Below are 18,103 nucleotides of genomic sequence, written 5' to 3' on the forward strand. Positions count from 1 at the left end.
TTTTTTGTTTCTTGACCTCTGGTTTGTACGTAACAGACGCTCTGCGCTGCACAATAAAAGACACAACGTTATCGTACATAAGGTGTAACGCTCGTTCGTCACAGTTTTGTTCAGATGAGACAAAGGCTTGGACGTCACTTCACTGCACAAAGTTCTTTTTATCACGTTTGCGATCCGCGACCGCGGACTGAGCAAAAACGATGCTGGGTGACGCACTTTTTTCAGCTGATAGCGGCAGCTTGCGAAACCAGTTCACGGTGAGACAAAGTTAAGGCCAATTTTTTTAGTCATGAACCGATTTGTTTGTGAACCGTTGGGTCCAGTGTACACACACTATATTGCCAAAGGTATTGGCTCGCCTGCCTTTGCGTGCATATAAACTTGAGTAACATCCAATTCTTAATCCATAGGGGTTAATATGATGTTGGCCCCGCCCCTTTTGCAGCTATAACACCTTCAACTCTTCTGAAAAGGCTTTCCACAAGGTTTAGGAGTGCGTTTATGAAAATTTTTTACCTTTCTTCCAGAAGTGCATCTGTGGGGTCAAACACTGAAGTTGGACGAGAAGGCCTGTCTCGTGGTCTTTGCCCGGAATTTATCCCAAAGGTGTTGGTTGAGGTCAGGACAGTAAAGTTCTTCCACACCAAAATCACTCATCCATATCTTTATGGAAGCTGCTTTGTGCCATGTTAGAACTTGTGTGGGGTTGTTTTTCAGGAGCTCAGCACCTTACTTCCAGGGAAAAGAACTCATTATGCTTTTGTATCCCAAAACATTTTGGACAAATTCATGCTCCCAACTTTGTGGGAACAGTTTGGGGACGGCCGCTTCCTGTTCCAATGTGACTGCACACCAGTGCACAAAGCAAGGACCATGAAGTAAAAACTACTGAAGTCCTCACAGTCCAGGGCCACCTTTCCCTGGATTTGTTTCATTACGATCGGTCCACAGGAAGAGAAGATATGCTACTTAGTATTTTAAGCCTGAAAATGCCCTTTTAGCATAAAAAAATAATAATAATAAAATAAATTAACCTTGAAAAAATCATTAGTCCATCTTAAAATTTTAAGAGATGGCGGTGTATATTTTTTAAAACGCAGTTGAGTGTTTTATTCAATTTTAATGTTTGCAATCCTCAGCATTCTCCCCTGCAGCGTCCTCAGCATATTATTTGTTTAGAATTGTAACATCAATAAAATGGGATATTTGTAACACTTAGTAAATTACTGTGATAATAATATTGACATGACCTCCCATGTGACTGTGATCGCCGGGTCCCCAGGTGACCTACACGAGTCGCTGGCGACAAATCGGACACAAACAGCCTTGCACTTGGTTTACTTTGCATTAAACCACAGAGTGGTGGGGGTGTTTGTGTGTGTGTCAGGTCAATGTGGGGATCAAATTGCTGCCAAATTAACTGTGCATTAACAGCTTCCGGTGACACTGCATGCAACTGAGCCAGAGAAGAATGGTGTATATATGGTGTTAATATTGTTGATATGGTGTTGACTGATGATGTTTAAGGTGTACAGACTCATTTTACACCGACATGAAGGACCATGAAGGATCTTCTCTCATACCAAAACACGAAGTATTGCGTTTCCAGGATCGCAGCGTAAAGGAAAAGCTTCCCCAGGAAAAATTCACGTCGTTCCAAAGAAAACATCCGGACGAGAAACAGAAACAGCATCGAGAGAAACCTGACATGGAGCCTGAAATGGACCAGCACTGGACAAATGTGGTATCAGTGAGTCTGTACAGTTTGTAAATCCGGGACTGTAAATCTTTATCACGCGGATGTTTCATGCTTAAAAGCTGCAACGGATGCAAATTTAGCTTCTTTTTTAGCACATGCAGGATGTGAAACAGCAGGTGAGAGAGAGAGAGAGAGAAAAAGAGAGAAAAAAAAGGAAAACAAGCATCGTCATTAGTAAATGTTTGTTCAAGATGAAAGGACGTGGTGAGGACTGATGAGATCCCTGACGCTTTTGCTCAGAAACTGCAGAATAATGAAGGGAACCTTTGGTAGACTAAATGTTTAAATGCCAGGTCTCATACAAATGGACGATGCTTTCTCCATCTTTGTCTTGGTGCTATTGCACTAACTGTGCATGAACTCGAAAGAAGAAGACGTGACCCTCTGGCAAAATGCGAGTATTTTTGCACAATACATATACGGTTCATTTTTTTTCCTGGGTGTACTTTTAAGAATATGTCAATTTTACCCAATTTAAGGTGAAATTAAAGCTATCTACATGTAAACTGATTCAGATCGGTTAAACTGCAAAATCGTTTGCGTCGTGTTCTTACAGTGAAATTATAAATAAGTCTATAGTCACAGTTGGGCAACGATATTCAGTCCATACATGCATTCTACCAAACTAATCTAACTTTCTTTTGGCCTCATACTGGCCTTATCACAGCGTCCACGATACTGTCTCTGAAACAGGGAGAAAATCATGTCGCAATTCTTTTTTGTGCCAATTCATGTAAAGCCACACTGAATACGAATTTTTTTTTTTAACTTATATAAGTTTGCATTTGAGGTGATAAAATAATGCAGTTCCTATATGATCCTACAGGTGTATAATCCTACATAATCCTACATAATCCTACACTATTCCCTGGTGATTCCTGTCCCTATCACACCCCAGGTCCACACTGATAAAGTTTGACATGTCATGTTTGCATGCAAGACATTTTGCTGAACAGAAAACAAACCAAGACTTTGAAGTTCAAAGGGAGAATCTTGGCAGAAGAGAGGCGCACATATGCCAACTTACTGAGTAAAACAAGGTCATAAGATTTTCCAGCAGTTTTATAGCGTGCTTCCAAATACTGGTACAGGAAAAAAAAGAACAAAAGAGGAAAAATGTGTTTGGCTGTTGTACATAAACGCTTGGCGAGATGAGGTTTGGCCGAGCTGCCCGAAGCACAGCGGCCACCCTCTGAGCGCTAACGACACACAATGTCACGCCGCCTGTCGAGCATTCCCTTCACACATGGACCTTGTTCTCGTTTTTTGTCGCTTTTACAGAGTCAGAGTCTCCTGTGAGGGGAATTTTGTTCATCGGAAAAAAAAAAATACTACAGAACAAAGAAGTAGAGAAAACTGTTTATAACCCTTATAAACATTAAAAAACAGAAAACGGTACATAAACCCATTGCTGGTCGTTTATCATTTTTGGACACTTTTCTGGCAACAAGATTCAGAATCTTACAGGCTGAAATCTCTGGAACAAATGAAGAAACACTGGGAGACGATCAGATTATCAGATTAAAACCTGACTAGCGATCACGGTTCTGCACAAGTGTTCCTGTTCTCGCCTACGTAGCAGTCATCTTTTTTTATATGCTGTCTTGCTAAGGGTCATTTCCTTTGACCCAGGTCAAGGCTTAGCCTATTTGTTCCTGTTTGTGAAAAGTTTAAAATTTCAATTCTGCAGTTGACAGACTGTATTTCTGGCATCACATGCAACTTTTTATCCCTACATTCCGCTGTAGCTCGTGTCTTTCTTTTAGAAGCGCACACCATGAGAGATTCATTGCTCTGAAGTGGGGACTTTAAACAGGAGTACCTGTCCGACCTGAGACCGGGCACAGGGCCAGGATCGATACACTTAAGTGAATCTTTTAGGACGATGGATATTGGACTGAAAGGCAACCGGGCCACAATAAATAGAGTTCCTCTGAAATCGTTCGCAAATGCTTAAGGATTGTGTCAATTCAGTAACGTGAAACGCTCCGGGAAAACAGAAGTACTTTTTAAAGGGATCTTATCAGCCGGTATTTTTGCACATAAAGAGAAATAAAGGTTGGTTTTTATTTCTTTTTTGTACTCTTCTCGTCAGAAAATTGGGGTGCATACCAAACACTTCATAATCAGTAATGTATCAGATTTAAACCACTGTGAAGAAACAAAGCTACTAGCTAATTTATACTTAAAGTTCATAAGGCCAGAAAAAAATTCATAATTTTATAATTCATAATTTATTTTGATTGTGTAAAGCTGCTTTCTGACAATGACGTGTTAAAAGCGCTATACAAATAAAATTGAATTGTATTGAACTAATAAAGGCGGAAAAGTATTGTATTTTGCGATTATATCTGAAGCTGTTTCTAGTGTATAAGAGAAATCACTCAAGGTTCGAGTCAAGGCCAGGACATGGTGGAGATACAGCACTGAGGTGTAAACGCAGAATTAACTTTGGAGAGTGTGAATATATTGAATGCGTTTTTAACAGGTTACTCTTGCACTGAGGACTCGAGGTGTGAACACTATGGTAGTGTACACTGGAGCTATAAAAACAGACATATTGATTGTCTGTCATCAACTTAAAACCATCAAGTGGAGGAAGAGTTTGTCAGTCGTATCAAATGTAGAGTCTGTGGATATGAGGGAATCACCAGGGACCTGCTGATACAACATCTCTGCGATACCTTTGTGGAGATTTGATCTGTATTGTGATTGTTAGAATCACGATTTTTTAAATATCCCAATTCTGGAGGGGGGGGGGGGGAATTTAATTCCCTTTATATTTTGCTAGAATTCTAAACAAACTTAGCAAAGAATTTTCCCCTACCACACATGATGCTGTGTGAATAGTTTAGAGCATGCAACCCATAAGATTATAGAGGAACAGCAACATTTGACGACCTGAAATGCAAACAAATGCAAAGAGATAAAATGTGCAAATAAATTTGACTCAGCATACAGGGTATTTTCAGCATACGAGAAATACGGCATACGTATGCGCCAGTCACGCATACTTCCAGTAACCGATCAAAACTCAGTAGAATGCCAAGCAAATAGAGAGATTACATATTTTTGTGTGTTTTTGTTTTGCATTTTGTGTACGATTTAATGGACATATCACCATGGGTCCTAAGAATGTTAGCAAATATGGCAGAAAATAGTTTCATTCTTAGTTTAGAGGAACCATAAATTAATGTTAAGAGAGGGTTATTGTCTATTTGTTTCATATTTTACTTTATTTACGTGTCTTTTCTAAATGTTTGACTGTTTTATATGCAAAAATATGATTATAGTGTTGAAAAGTGGTAATATTAGCAACATTCCTGGATGGCTGGAACGGATTATCTGCATTTACACTATTTCCTAAGGGACAATGCGTTTCACAAAAAAAAAAAATTCGCATTAAGAAATCGCCTCCGGAACGGATTCAATTTGTACGCCGAGGTACTCACATCAGGTGTGAACACTATAGTACATCTGAAGCTAAAAAATTAGACATATTGATTGTCTGTCAGACGACGCAGGTGGCATAGTGTTTAGCACTGCTGCCTCGCACCTCCAGGGTCCGGGTTCGTTTCCCGCCTCGGCTCTGTGTGCATGGAGTTCGTACCCCGGTTCCCTCTCACAGACCAAAGACATGCAGAGGACAGCAAATTGGCATTCACAAATTGCCACAGTGTGTATGTGTGTTGCGTGTGTGCGCGCCCTGTGATGGATTGGCACCCCGTCCAGGGTGTACCCCGCCTCGAGCCCAATGTCTCCTGGGATAGGCTCCAGACCCCCCCTGACTCTGTATACAACATCAAGCATATAGACAGATGACGGATGTGTGAGTGAGTGTGTGAGTAAGTGTGTGTGTCTGTCATCAACCATCAGGTGGAGAAACAGAGTGTCAATACAATCAAATGTACAGTCTATAGATTCTATCTGCCGTCCACGCGCGTTATACAAGAAAAACCTGTAGCTTACGAGATCCTACATATTTACACAAGCTCGTGTTAACGGTTTCTGTTACCTCAGGTTTAAATTTTTTATATTAAAAAAAAAAAAAAAACGTTAAAACCGTTAAACTCCTCGCGCACGCAGAGCGGTCCGTTAATGTAAACAACACGTTTTTTTGTTTTTTTAACAAGGCGCAGCATTTTATACACACGCAGTGTTAACTTACCGTTGGTGTGTGTGTGTGTGTGTGTGTGTGTGTGTGTGCGTGTAAAGATAATAAAAAATAATAATAATTACCAAGCGTACATTTTGGTTAATTGTGAGGCGCTCGAGCCTCCTGTCTGGCCTCGTTGCTTCACCGCGCGCGCGGGAGGGAGGGAGGGGGATCCGCCTCCGCGCTCGCGCACGTTAAAAAAAAAAAAAAAGCGTCAGCGGAGAGAAATTAAAATGATATAAAAAAATAAAAATTGTACAAAAAAAATGTGCTCCTTCTCGCTCGGTCCGCGGTTGTTGTTGAAGTCTCTCTCTCATCCGCATCCGGATCTGTTTACGCCCACTTACTGACAAAAAAACAATAATAATAATAATAATAATAATGCAATAAAATAAAAATCTGCCCTCAGTGCGGAGAGCGTCTCGTCCTCATCTTCATGGCCATGATGATGATGAAGATGAAGACAGAACCGGAATGTTGCACGGCTGCTCAGCTCCCAGATTCCGTTCTTCCTTTTGTTTTGGATCTGTGTGCGTCAGAAACCCGGAGTCCCAATCACACCAGATCATTCCCGCTCCAGTCAGGATTATACACTGAAACAAATCTACTACACCACAACAACAGGGTCTTGAACAGTGTACATTACTGTAAACGTCACCTACACGGAGAGCCGAGGCTGATTAAAGCGATTTAAAGGGATTAACCGTGATGATTAAAATAACCCAACCTGGCAACCCTGGTGGAGAAAGAGGGCAGGTCCTGCTTGGTACCTCTTTGCTTTTTATTCCTCCTGTGACACACCCAGTGTTTAACTGCATCTCATTAAAAAAAAAAAATCATGCATATATGATATGGGCACACTACTGTGTATTTAAAGTGGCATGAAATTATTTATCAATAATTATACATCAATAATAATGAAAATACAGTAATCTGTTCCAGCCAGCCAAAAATATTACCAATATTACATATTTCCAACAGGGGATTGGTGGTGTCACGCCTGCTCCAGCCCTTCTCCCCCGATCCTTCAGTTTAGATGACCGGCCAGCTCTAGGAAGAGTCCTGGTGGTTTTAAACTTCTTTCACTTACGGATGATGGAGGCCACTGTGCAAAAAGTTTTCTGTAACCTTCCCCAGATTTGTGCCTGGAGAAAATCCTGTCTCAGAGGTCTACAGACAATTCCTTTGACTTCATGCTTGGTTTGTGCTCTGACATGAACTGTCAACTGTGGGACCTTATATAGACAGGTGTGTGCCTTTCCAAATCATGTCCAATTAACTGAATTTACCACAAGTGGACTCCAATTAAGCTGCAGAAACATCTCAAGGATGATCAGGGGAAACAGGATGATCAGGGGAAACAGGATGATCAGGGGAAACAGGATGTGCCTGAGCTCAATTTTGAGCTTCATGGCAAACGCTGTGAATACTTATGTACATGTGCTTTCTCAATTTTTTTATTTTTAATAAATTTGCAAAAATCTCAAGTAAACTTTTTTCATATTGTCATTATGGGGTGTTGTGTGTAGAATTGTGAGGGAAAAAATGTGGAAAAAGTGATGCGCTGTGAATACTTTCCGGATGCACTGTATCTTCTATATCGCTTATCCTGTGTACAGAGTTACAGGGAGTCTGGATCCTATCCCAGGAGCCTTGGAAAGGCACAAGGTGGGGTACACCCTGAACACGGTCCCAATCCATTATAGAGCACACACACATTATAGGCTACTAATTTTTTGCCTACATAAACCTAATCTGCATCTCTTTCCACCTTCCACTAAGTATGAGGAGAACACACAAACTCCATACACACAGTCCCGAGGGTGGGAATCGAACCCTCAACCCTGGAGGCTACACTCACATTACCAGCCTGAAGTGACTTAATTCTGATTTTTTTTTTACTTTAATGTATATATATATTAGATCTGTGTTACATTAAAGTAAAAAAATCCGCCTGCCAATATATATATATATACATATATATATATATATATATTTGTCTTAACGCAAAAATCTGATGTTTACTAAATCGGATCTGAGTCACTGTCATACGAGGTCCTAAACTGGATACCTTTGTGGTCATGCAAATTAAATGAGAACAGACAGATCAGAATTCATGTGACTTTTTGATTCTGTGAATGCGTCAGGAGCTCGCTGACATCAGTCAGCACTGGCAGTGCGGAGATTTGGACATCTGGCATACTTTCTTCTTCTGGACTTCAACACATAACTGCTCACCATCCTCCAGAGCATTTTTTGTTGTTGTTTTGCTAAAAATCACATCAGTTGGTTGAAATGAATGAGTCAGAAAAAATTCACCTGTAATTACAAATGTGAACCTTCATGATGAAAAAAATTGCCCATTCCTCCATGCAGATCTTCTCTAGAGCAGTGATGTTTTGGGGCTGTTGCTGGGCAACACTGACTTTCAACTCCCTCCAAAGATTTTCTATGGGGTTGAGATCTGGAGACTGGCTAGGCCACTCCAGGACCTTGAAATGCTTCTTACGAAGCCACTCCTTCGTTGCCCAGGCGGTGTGTTTGGAATGATTGTCATGCTGAAACACCCAGCCATGTTTCATCTTCAATGCCCTTGCTGATGGAAGGCGGTTTTCACTTAAAATCTCACGATACATGACCCCATTCATTCTTTCCTTTACACGGATCAGTCGTCCTGGTCCCTTTGCAGAAAAAACAGCCCCAAAGCATGATGTTTCCACGCCCATGCTTCACAGCAGGTACTGTATGGTGTTCTTTGACAGCACTTTGGTCTTGGACATAGTGGAGTTTGGAGTGTGACTGAGGTTGTGGACAGGTGTCTTTTATACTGATAACGAGTTCAAACAGATGCCACTAATACAGGTAACAAGTGTAGGACAGAGGAGCCTCTTAAAGAAGTTACAGGTCTGTGAGAGTCAGAAATTTTGCTTTTTTTAAGGAGACCAAAAACTTATTTTACCAAGGAATTTACCAATTTATTCATTAAAAATCCTACATTATGATTTTCTGGATTCTTATTTTGTCTCTCATAGTTGAGGTATGCCCATGATAAAAATTACAGGCTATCTCTAATCTTTTTAAGTCGGAGAACTTGCACAACTGGTGGCTGACTAAATACTTTTTTGCCCCACTGTATAGGGATAATTTCCTAACTATATGGTGATATCTGAGGCTGGTAACTCTAAACGAACTTCTCCTCTGCAGCAGCGGTAAGTTTTGGTCTTGTTTTCCTGAAAAGGTCTTCATGAAAGACAGGTACATCATGGTGCTTGATGGGTTTTAGAATTGCACTTAATAACACTGTTCTTGCAAGAACTATTCCAAAAAGGCTGACATCCGTGTCTAAAAGTAACAACAGGCTGGTATTGTCCCCAGTATTATTAAAAATGAATTCCCAGTCCTTGTTAATGTTAGCTCTAGTAGAACGGCCATAGGTTCTGGGGTGGAACTGTCCACAAATGGGTGGTTATGTGGGTGGGTTAAAAAAAAAAACTCATATAACTCATACTGTATATAATGTAAATATTTTTTTCCTTTGAATAAAAAATAGATACTTTTCCAAACATGGTCTATATAAGTTTCAGTGTTAATTTTCTTAAAATTATCTCAACAAACGTGTGTATTTAATGGTTTGCAATTCTAGCACCACCTTGTGGAAAAATCATTAAAACACATATAAACCCATACGCACAACAGTATCAACAATAAATAGCTTTATTCAAGTAGAAAATTATTATACAAACATTTTGCTTACTAACTCACTGACTCACTGTCTATACCACTTTGTCCTGTGAGTCGTGGGGGGCCGCCACACACACACTCAAATAACACAATATGTGTGTATGTAGTAGCGGGCCATTTCGATATTGCCACTAGCTTGGTATATGAGTGAAAGATTATAAGCGATTTCTCTGCGCAGATCTATGTGATCGTCCTCGATGCCCTGAAACACAACCAAAGAGAGATGCTCATATCCAAGATTACATGCCGTGTAAAATAACGTCTAAGACTATTTTTGTTTTTAAGACGCGTCTGATAAACGAGACAACGTTGTTGTTGTTGCTGTGGTACTGACCTCCAGTCTGAGAGGCGGCATGCTCAGGGCTTTCTGATAGTAATGGATGGCCAAGTGGGTCAAACTGAGCTGATGCAGAGCACGACCTAGATTATACAAACTCTCCTGACAGTGACCTCTGAACTCTGCGTAACGCCACAGAAAGGAGAAACCCTGCACAAAGAGAGATATCGGTCAGATGAAAACCGTGATGCCGCCACCACCATGCTTCACGTTTCCATATTATCTAAGTTAAGCCTTTATTTGTCACATATACATTACAGCACAGTGAAATTCCTTCTTCGAGTATCCCAGTGTAACTGGGGTCAGAGCGCAGGGTGAGCCATGATACAGCGCCCCTGGAGCAGTTAGGGTTAAGGGCCTTGCTCAAGGGCCCAACAGTGGCAACCTGGTGGAGCTGGGGATCGAACCCCCCGACCTTCCGATCAGTAACCCAGTAATCCACAGCCTTAACCAACTGAGCCACCACTGCCCGGTCCAGCTGTTTATTTACTGTTATGAGTAAATCTGTTTCAAAGACGTACCTGGAGCACCAACGGGTGTCTCTTGGTGACAAACTTCTGTGAGGCCATGTGAAAGAAGGTAAGCCCCACGCACAGGCAGTGCAGAGGGTGGCACGGCTGATTCCTGAACGCCTGCATATACTGACCTGACGACGAACAAACATCAAGACTTATGTCACAATTATACAGTAAATATCACCCGCTAGTTGTGTTGCGAGAGCTCTGTGCCGCACCGAGCGCGTGTTTGAAGGTCCCGGAGACGAGCGAGGTGTGGCCATTGAGCAAGCAGAGTGCGTGATTCTCCGGGTTCTTCAGCATAAGGCGCAGGCAAAAGCGGTGATGGCGTCCGTCCTGCGAGTGCATCGTCACCTGGCTGAAGATGTTCCACAGCTGAGTTCGCTCCACGCTGGACATCAGCATCAACCTGAGACACAGAAAACGCACAGAAGGATAGATTTTGCCGTTGAACGTGACGCGCGGATCTTCCGACGTAAAATACTCACCTAATGTAGTCGTACGCTTTGCGAAAATTGCGGTCCAGGAAGGCGGCGCTCAGCCCCAGGAACTCGAGCTCTTTGCGCTTGACGCGGTCGTCGTAGAACGAGTAGAACTCGAGCGACGAGTCGACCAGGAGCTCGGCCTCGTTAAAGCGTTTCTCCTCGCACAGCGTGTTAAGGCAGCTCAGCAGCAGATTCCACCAGTCTTCGCGAGACAGCACGCTCGTTTTTCCTGCGCGGAAAAACAAACCGGGTTACAAATTTACTTCAACTAAGAGATGTTTTTTAGCTCGCCGCGGTTGTAACGTGGTTGTTTGCCATTCCAAAGCTAGCGCGGCTAACCTGTCACGTCTAAGTACGCCGCTTCCTGGTCCTCGATTTCAGACAGCGTGTTCTTGGACACCCTGATAAGGCGCAGGTGCCTAGTTCCAGTAGACGTGTTAGCAATCAGGCACACCTGAGCTCTTACCATCGCCACCTACAGGGCGAGAAGATAATTGCAAGACTGCAAAGATCCTGTGCATCTTGTGATTTTTACAAACTGTACAAAAAAAGACAACATGAAGGACGAACCTTAAGCAGCATGGACAGCATGGTCAGCAGAGTGTCGATGTAGTCATCGATTCGGCCTTGCGATCTGAGAAGCGTGGAGCGGTGCAGCAACAACTTCAGCTCCTGAAAGCGAAGAGTACACATTGGGTTTGGGGTTGGAGGCGCTGTACATTTACAAAGGGCACGGCACTGGAGAAGCCGACGTGAGCGTGAGCCTGGACACGGACCTGCTGGGCGGCTGAGGAGTCTTGGACCAGGGTGTCGGGGTCGTACATGGGCTCCAGCGCCTCGAGGGCAGACTCAGGTCTACCCAGCTGCTGCTGCAGGGTGGAGAGCGCCAGACGTGCCTCCAGATGCAGAGGTGCCATCTCCACCACCTTACTGTAGCTCTTAGCAGCCACCTCTAAATGACCAAGGGCCTTCAGGCACTCTGGAAACGGACAAGACGTGGGCACAATTATCGCTAAATGAAAACCAGTGAATTAAAGAAAGAGAGAAGGCGGTCAGACAAATGACGAGGAGTCTAAACGAAAGACAATGAAAGAAGCTAGACGAAAACACAACAAGTCCAAATAAAAAATGAGGACAAACGAATGACATGCACAGGAGTCAAACAAAGGAAGAAAACCGAGGAGACCATATCTAAACAAAAGACAAAGAATCTGAAAATTGGTGGGAAGGCAAGCCAAAGACATGGTTAAGGAAAAATAAGGTGGCGGTGGGTAAGAAAGTTAAATTAAAGGCAGACCAAAGACAAACCAAAAAAAAGAGAGAAAAACAAATAATAATAAAATAAGACTGAAAAGAAATGTAAAAGCTAAAGAAAAATGGAGCAAAAAAACATCAATCCAATAATTCAGGCAAGATATGAGGGAGGAATAATATTAAATCAAACAACAGAGATGAAGCAAAAGAAAAACTAAAACCCTCCTGTACCAGCGTGACGAAGCCAGACTACGGCAAGGTTGTATCTCTCAGAGCAGACGAGTGCAGCGAGCAGCGGCAAGGCTGAACCGTACTCGCCCTTATCCATGAAGGCCTCGGCCACGTCCAGATACAGATCACCCATCTCCTCCGGACTCTGCTCCATCATAGACGTCACCATTGCCTGCAGCGAGCACAAGGGTCAAGGGTTAAGACCTGGAAACTGTACACTCAGCCAGAAGTTCAGGTACATGCGCAAGGACTGTGAGTTATACAATACCCACTAGTCTACTCTATCCAATTCTATTCCGATAAACCATTTGCCATTTTATTCCATATGTATGTATGTATGCTATTCAATATTTGACACTCCTTGACATTCTATCCCATCCATCATATGCATTCAAATCCCATTTCATCCTATTCAATCCCACATCATCTCATTACATTCCACCCCCATTCCAAAATACCCTAATCCAACACTGTCCCATCTAGGGCTAAAAAGGTTCATCGAGTAACTCGAGTAATTTGATTACAAAAAATGATTAAGGCAAAATATTTCGCTTTAAAGCTTCTTTTAATTAATTTTAAAAGCTTGTGTTATGTTTTTGCGCAATTATTTGTTTGGTGTGACACAGCGCGCTTCCGGATGCAAGCTGCCACTAAACACAGACGAAGAAGAAGCGCTTATGTCACCCACAAAGCTGAAGGAGACGCAAACAGTTAGCTGTGTATTGATTTGAGGGAGTGTTATGTTGCGGGCTGCAAAATGGAAGGGGGCAATAAAAATATCAGCGAGCCAAGAGAAGAAGAAACCAGCAAAAGAAAATGACAGAAATTGTTAGTAAAGGCTTATGTTAAGCCTAAGCTGTAGATTTTTTAACTTTTAGTTCTGAAAGTTAAATTGCACAACTTAGTGTTTTTGTATAATTATTTATTTTAATGTGTACCATAGTACGATAAGTGAGATAGGGGTATTAAGCTATTCCTTGTATTGTAAATAATGACGATGTTTATTTTTGATAAAATGCTGTATGCATTTAAAAAATAAAAGTTAATTTTTCTAAAAAGAAAACCAATTTATATTTGTTTCTCTTATATATTTACATTAAGCAAAATTAATCAATTAAATTTTCGGTAGATTACTAAAATATTTGATAGCTACAGCCCTAGTCCCATCCCAACCATCATATTCCACTAATTTCCATACCATCCCTTCTTTTTAACCCAAACACTTTATTACTTTACATCCAAACCCATTCCATCTTACAACAATCAATCCATTCCCCTCCCTCACATCACGGATTCATGTCACATCCCAGACTATCCAATGATGTCCCATCCCATTCTACCACAACCATCACTAGGTCTTCCGGTCCGAAAGTACGCCATTCTATAATATCCAATCCCGTCCAATATCACATTCAATATTCCCAGCATCCCAATGCTACCATATTATGTTATATAATATTTCACCCCATAACATTGCATTGTACTGTACAGTATTCCAATTTACTGTATCCTGATGCATTGTACTTATTCCATTTCATCATAACCCTCCATATCACATCCCACCAATCCCGTCAGATCCTATTCCATCCCCCATATCTTGCTTCATCTAGTGATGTTTTTTACATCAGGATCTCAGTGAGAATGGAATACATTATTTCTCCCAAAACGTACAGTATATCTGTGAACTTACATGCAAAGGTTTGATGACATTCTGATGGACTAGACACACCATGAGCTTCACCCTGATGTCTATAGGAACATTATCAGGCACCACCACGTCCACAATTTCTCCTACAGACAAAGAGATACAACGAGAGAGAACGAGAGCGAGCAAAGAGCAGATTTAAACATTCCCACCATGCTAAAAGGCACAATTGATACAGTAAAAACTCACCGGCTTTTAATATCCCCTTAGAATCAAGACGTCTTTTACCTTGTGCTTCTGTAGCCTCAACCTTTGTTTCATCCTGATTCTCTGCTTCCTCTTTGTTTGCTCCTCTCTCAAGGACGATCCCACAAAACCTAATCAAAATCTAAACAAGACAAACACTTAGACAAAAATAAAAAAAAACAGGTCTTAATGCTTGGTAATTCGAGATGAGATATCCAAGTGACTCCTCACCTCTAAGGCTTTGGCGTGATGGTGGTTGGCAATGTAGAGCTCGGCCGCCATGTTAACAAACTCGTGCGTGACGAGCTCAGGATGCCTGGACAGAGCTTCTTCCATCACGCCGATCGCTAAGGGCAAGTCGCTGCTCTCGTAGTAGCTCCTAATCTCAAAAAAAAGATGCTTTTAAAAGCTACCAATGGTGCAGAGCAGTGTATGGTGATAAATCACTAAGAGTGACATACTTAGCCATGTCGCGCGACAGCTGCATGAAGTGCTCTCCATCAGTAGGGGGCAGCAGCGTGATGATGCGCCGGTAGCCGTCCATGGCCTGCTTGTGCTCGCCCACCTGCTCGTAGAGACTCGAGCGCTCCCAGAGATACCGCACGTTACTCTGGTCGTATTTAATCGCTGCAAAGACAACGAGAACGCTATACAGGTTATACAAGATGTAAAAGATAAACATGTCGATCTCTAATGCAAACAGGCTCCGTCCTGACCTTTGCTGTAGCAGATGATGGCCTGTTTAACGTTGTCCTGCTCCAGCGACATCTCGGCCAGCTTTAGCCACTCATCGCAGTCGCTCGGGTTGAGGTGCGCGGCGATCAGGCCGAACTGCAGCGCCTTCTCCACATCACCTTGATCCTCGTAGATCATCGCCAGAGTGGAGAACGGCTCATACGCCAGGGGAGCTACGACACCCGCGGAAAAGACGATGTCCAAGAATGACACTCTTTTTATTAATCATGTACAGTGGAAACATGAAACATGAAACACACCTTGGCGGATGATCTCCATGCACATTAGAACGGCGTCGTCCTTATCTCCGCGAGCGTAGCGGATGTTAGCCTCGCCCATCAAACCTCGGAGCGCACGCGGGAGCTTACTGCGGGATCGCCGGTCCTTAAATATTGCACAGAAAGAAAACACATTGTGAAAACCGTAGAAATACGATGTCAGAACATGATCAGCATGGACTTTATATAAAACTTTTTTTTATTTAATTGTATTTACTACAAACTGATTGAAACTGTAAATTTGCAACAATATCAAAAACGTTTTAGTATTTTTTTTATATTAATGAAATTTTCAAGTATCATTTAAATCATTTATTACATAATTTTAATTTTAAATGTTTGCATTATAAAAAAAAACTAATATAAAATTTTAATGGTATTCATTTTTGTATGTATAAAAAAGACGTTTCATCAAATATTCTGTTTAACAATATAATAAATAAGAAAAAAAAGAAAAATATCTAAATAATAAAAAATATAAATAATATATAAATAATTTAACAAACTACAAAAGAGCATTTGTTTAGTCGGTGATGAAAGTATTATTTATTTAGTTAGTTATTTCTTTATAAATATAATTTATTGTAATATATATATATATATATATATATATATATATAAATTCAATATCTCTACAATGGTGCAGTGTCATCATATGATTGATAAATGTGCAGATTTTATGTAAAGTTTGTTTGTTGATATTTTTTTTTAATTGAGAGTTGCTAAATAAATATACGACAAACATTCTCAATACACTCAAATACAAAACGGTACATTTAATAATTTAATATCTTAGATTAAAACATAAAATAATTGCAATGTGAGTTTTTTTTTTATCAAAACGTCCGGCCCTACTTTATACAATGATACATGATTAAAATATGATTATATATTTCAATCATATAAAAAATTTTTATTAACTGTTAGCACCTTCATCATCTTCTTATTTTCCCGGTTCAGCTCCATCTCCAGAGCGAACACGTCCCCCGGGGTCATGTCATTGTCATTGTCATTGTTGCTGTCACCGTCGCCGTCACCATCACCGGTGCCATCACCGCCCGCGTAAAGCTCCCCGATGTCCTTCCACTCTGCGTCGCCATCGTCCTCATCCTCATCTTCCAGGTCCTCGTCTTCCTCCTTGAGTATGGAAGCAAAGGCTTTCTGAACACACGGGCTGACGCCTTCTTCGGCGCCAACTAGAGGTGAAAAAAAAGAGCAACAGCACACAACACTTGAGTGTGTATATAACAAAAACGCAAACTACTATAACAGTGACATCAGTGTAATGTGATAAAATAATTGACAGGCCTGGAAACAGATCATGCAATAACGTACATGTGTGATGTCTGCGCTTGCAGCTCTGCATCGATGTGCTCGGAACAGCGTCATCATTCTCATCCGAGGCGTCGCCTGCGTCCTCCTGGACCTGAACCCGGGAAAAACAACAGGTTTTCTTTATCAAATATCATATCACATCAGTCCTGTGAAAAAGTATTTGCCTCCTTCCTGATTTTTTTTTTTTTTTTTTTTTAAGTGTGACAAATGTGTTCAAATTTTTTGAACATAATCGTCACACTTAATTAAACACATTTTAATATTACATATGCATTGTTTAAAAACCTGCCTGGCCTCATGTAAAAAAGTAATTGCCCCCTTGCTAATTTATGAATGAACTGATTTTTGGATAGGATTAAACTTTCCAAGAGTTAAACTTCACTTCCCATGCTGGGGCTGCTTCGTCCGGACTTAAATCTGATTGAGATCCTTAAACAGGCCGTTCACGCTTAAAAACTCTCCAATGCGGCTAAATTAAAACCAGTCTGGAAGGAGAATGGGCCAAAATTCCTCCACAGCGATGTGAAAGTCTCACTAACAGTCATCGCAAACGCTTAATTAGTTATTAAGTTATTAGATTTAGGGGACAATTAATTTCTCACACAGGGCCAGACAGATTTGGACAGATTGTTTTTTTCCTTTAAAAAATAAAATCATTATTTAAAAAATATATAATTTTTTATTTTACGTGTAACAAATATGCAAAAATTAAACATGTTTCTGAATCTTCATAAGCACGCATAAAATATTAATGCTTATCAGCTAATGAAATATAAATTATTTGTTACAGTTATAAGTTATAATTATTTAATGTGTAAACTGTCATAATTACATAAATATTCAGATACACATGCATAAATAGGTATAAAAAATGCGTTAGAGTCTTTCTTTTAAAAAAGGAATCAGGAAAAATATAACTATGATACATTTTAAGTGAATTAAGTCACCAGAAACAGGGCCGAATCACAAATGGCACGCTACTGATTCTATAGTGCACTTCCTATTCTGTATAAGCCTAAGTGTAATCCCCTAAGTAGTGAACGTCATCTAGGGAACGAGGCGCTGTTTGGAAACCTAAACGCGAAGCGCTAACACTAACATACCTTTTGCCTCGCTTTTATTCGCTCTTCTCTTCGTCTCTCGAACTCCTCGAAGGAAATTCTACCGTCTAAATAATCATTAAGCTCAGGGTTTGACTCTGACATTGTATTATGAAATATACAGTGTATATATTTTTTTAAAATATATATTAATTTTCCCTGCACATTGAGCTACCTTGCGTTCATGTTGTTAGAAAGTTCCGGGTTCTACCACGTGATATGGTCACGTGGCCTGCTTCGTCCAATCATACGCGTAGTTGTATGTTAATTGTGGCGCCGCCATTTT

The 18,103-nt window shown here is 40.9% G+C and overlaps 2 protein-coding genes across 4 annotated transcripts in view; both read right to left on the bottom strand.

The window, feature by feature from the left end:
- hecw2b (HECT, C2 and WW domain containing E3 ubiquitin protein ligase 2b) overlaps positions 1–6,597 on the bottom strand; it is a 59,641-nt gene extending 53,044 nt beyond the window's left edge. For 2 of the 3 annotated variants that reach the window (XM_053477179.1, XM_053477177.1), the window contains exon 1: positions 6,008–6,597. The gene's annotated coding sequence lies outside the window, so the exon portion shown is untranslated. Of the gene's footprint in view, positions 1–5,998 lie in introns of all 3 variants that reach the window. The other variant, XM_053477178.1, reaches the window with a different exon arrangement.
- Positions 6,598–9,656: 3,059 nt separating this feature from the next.
- On the bottom strand, positions 9,657–18,014 carry gtf3c3 (general transcription factor IIIC, polypeptide 3). Its single transcript, XM_053476539.1, has 18 exons — positions 17,821–18,014; positions 16,718–16,808; positions 16,313–16,578; positions 15,365–15,488; positions 15,086–15,277; positions 14,831–14,996; positions 14,601–14,748; positions 14,412–14,511; positions 14,169–14,269; positions 12,479–12,650; positions 11,770–11,972; positions 11,564–11,665; positions 11,333–11,468; positions 10,997–11,222; positions 10,727–10,917; positions 10,515–10,639; positions 9,991–10,143; positions 9,657–9,858 (listed from the first exon to the last, which is right to left on the bottom strand). Exons 1-18 carry the CDS (start codon positions 17,920–17,922, stop codon positions 9,736–9,738), a joined length of 2,721 nt encoding a protein of 906 aa, XP_053332514.1. The 5' UTR covers positions 17,923–18,014; the 3' UTR covers positions 9,657–9,735.
- Positions 18,015–18,103: the final 89 nt, after the last annotated feature.

Source organism: Clarias gariepinus, chromosome 18, assembly GCF_024256425.1.
Source record: "Clarias gariepinus isolate MV-2021 ecotype Netherlands chromosome 18, CGAR_prim_01v2, whole genome shotgun sequence".
In the NCBI taxonomy this organism is placed as follows: domain Eukaryota; kingdom Metazoa; phylum Chordata; class Actinopteri; order Siluriformes; family Clariidae; genus Clarias; species Clarias gariepinus.

What these genes read in the sequence shown, in the direction of transcription:
- gtf3c3 (XM_053476539.1), bottom strand. Translation starts at nt 17,922, where the DNA reads ATGTCAGAGTCAAACCCTGAGCTTAATGATTATTTAGACGGTAGAATT. An exon ending in CAAGCGCAGACATCACACAT is followed by an intron (nt 16,579 to 16,717) that starts GTACGTTATTGC and finishes TTTCACCTCTAG; the next exon opens with TTGGCGCCGAAGAAGGCGTC. An exon ending in AGTCTGGCTTCGTCACGCTG is followed by an intron (nt 11,973 to 12,478) that starts GTACAGGAGGGT and finishes GTCCGTTTCCAG; the next exon opens with AGTGCCTGAAGGCCCTTGGT.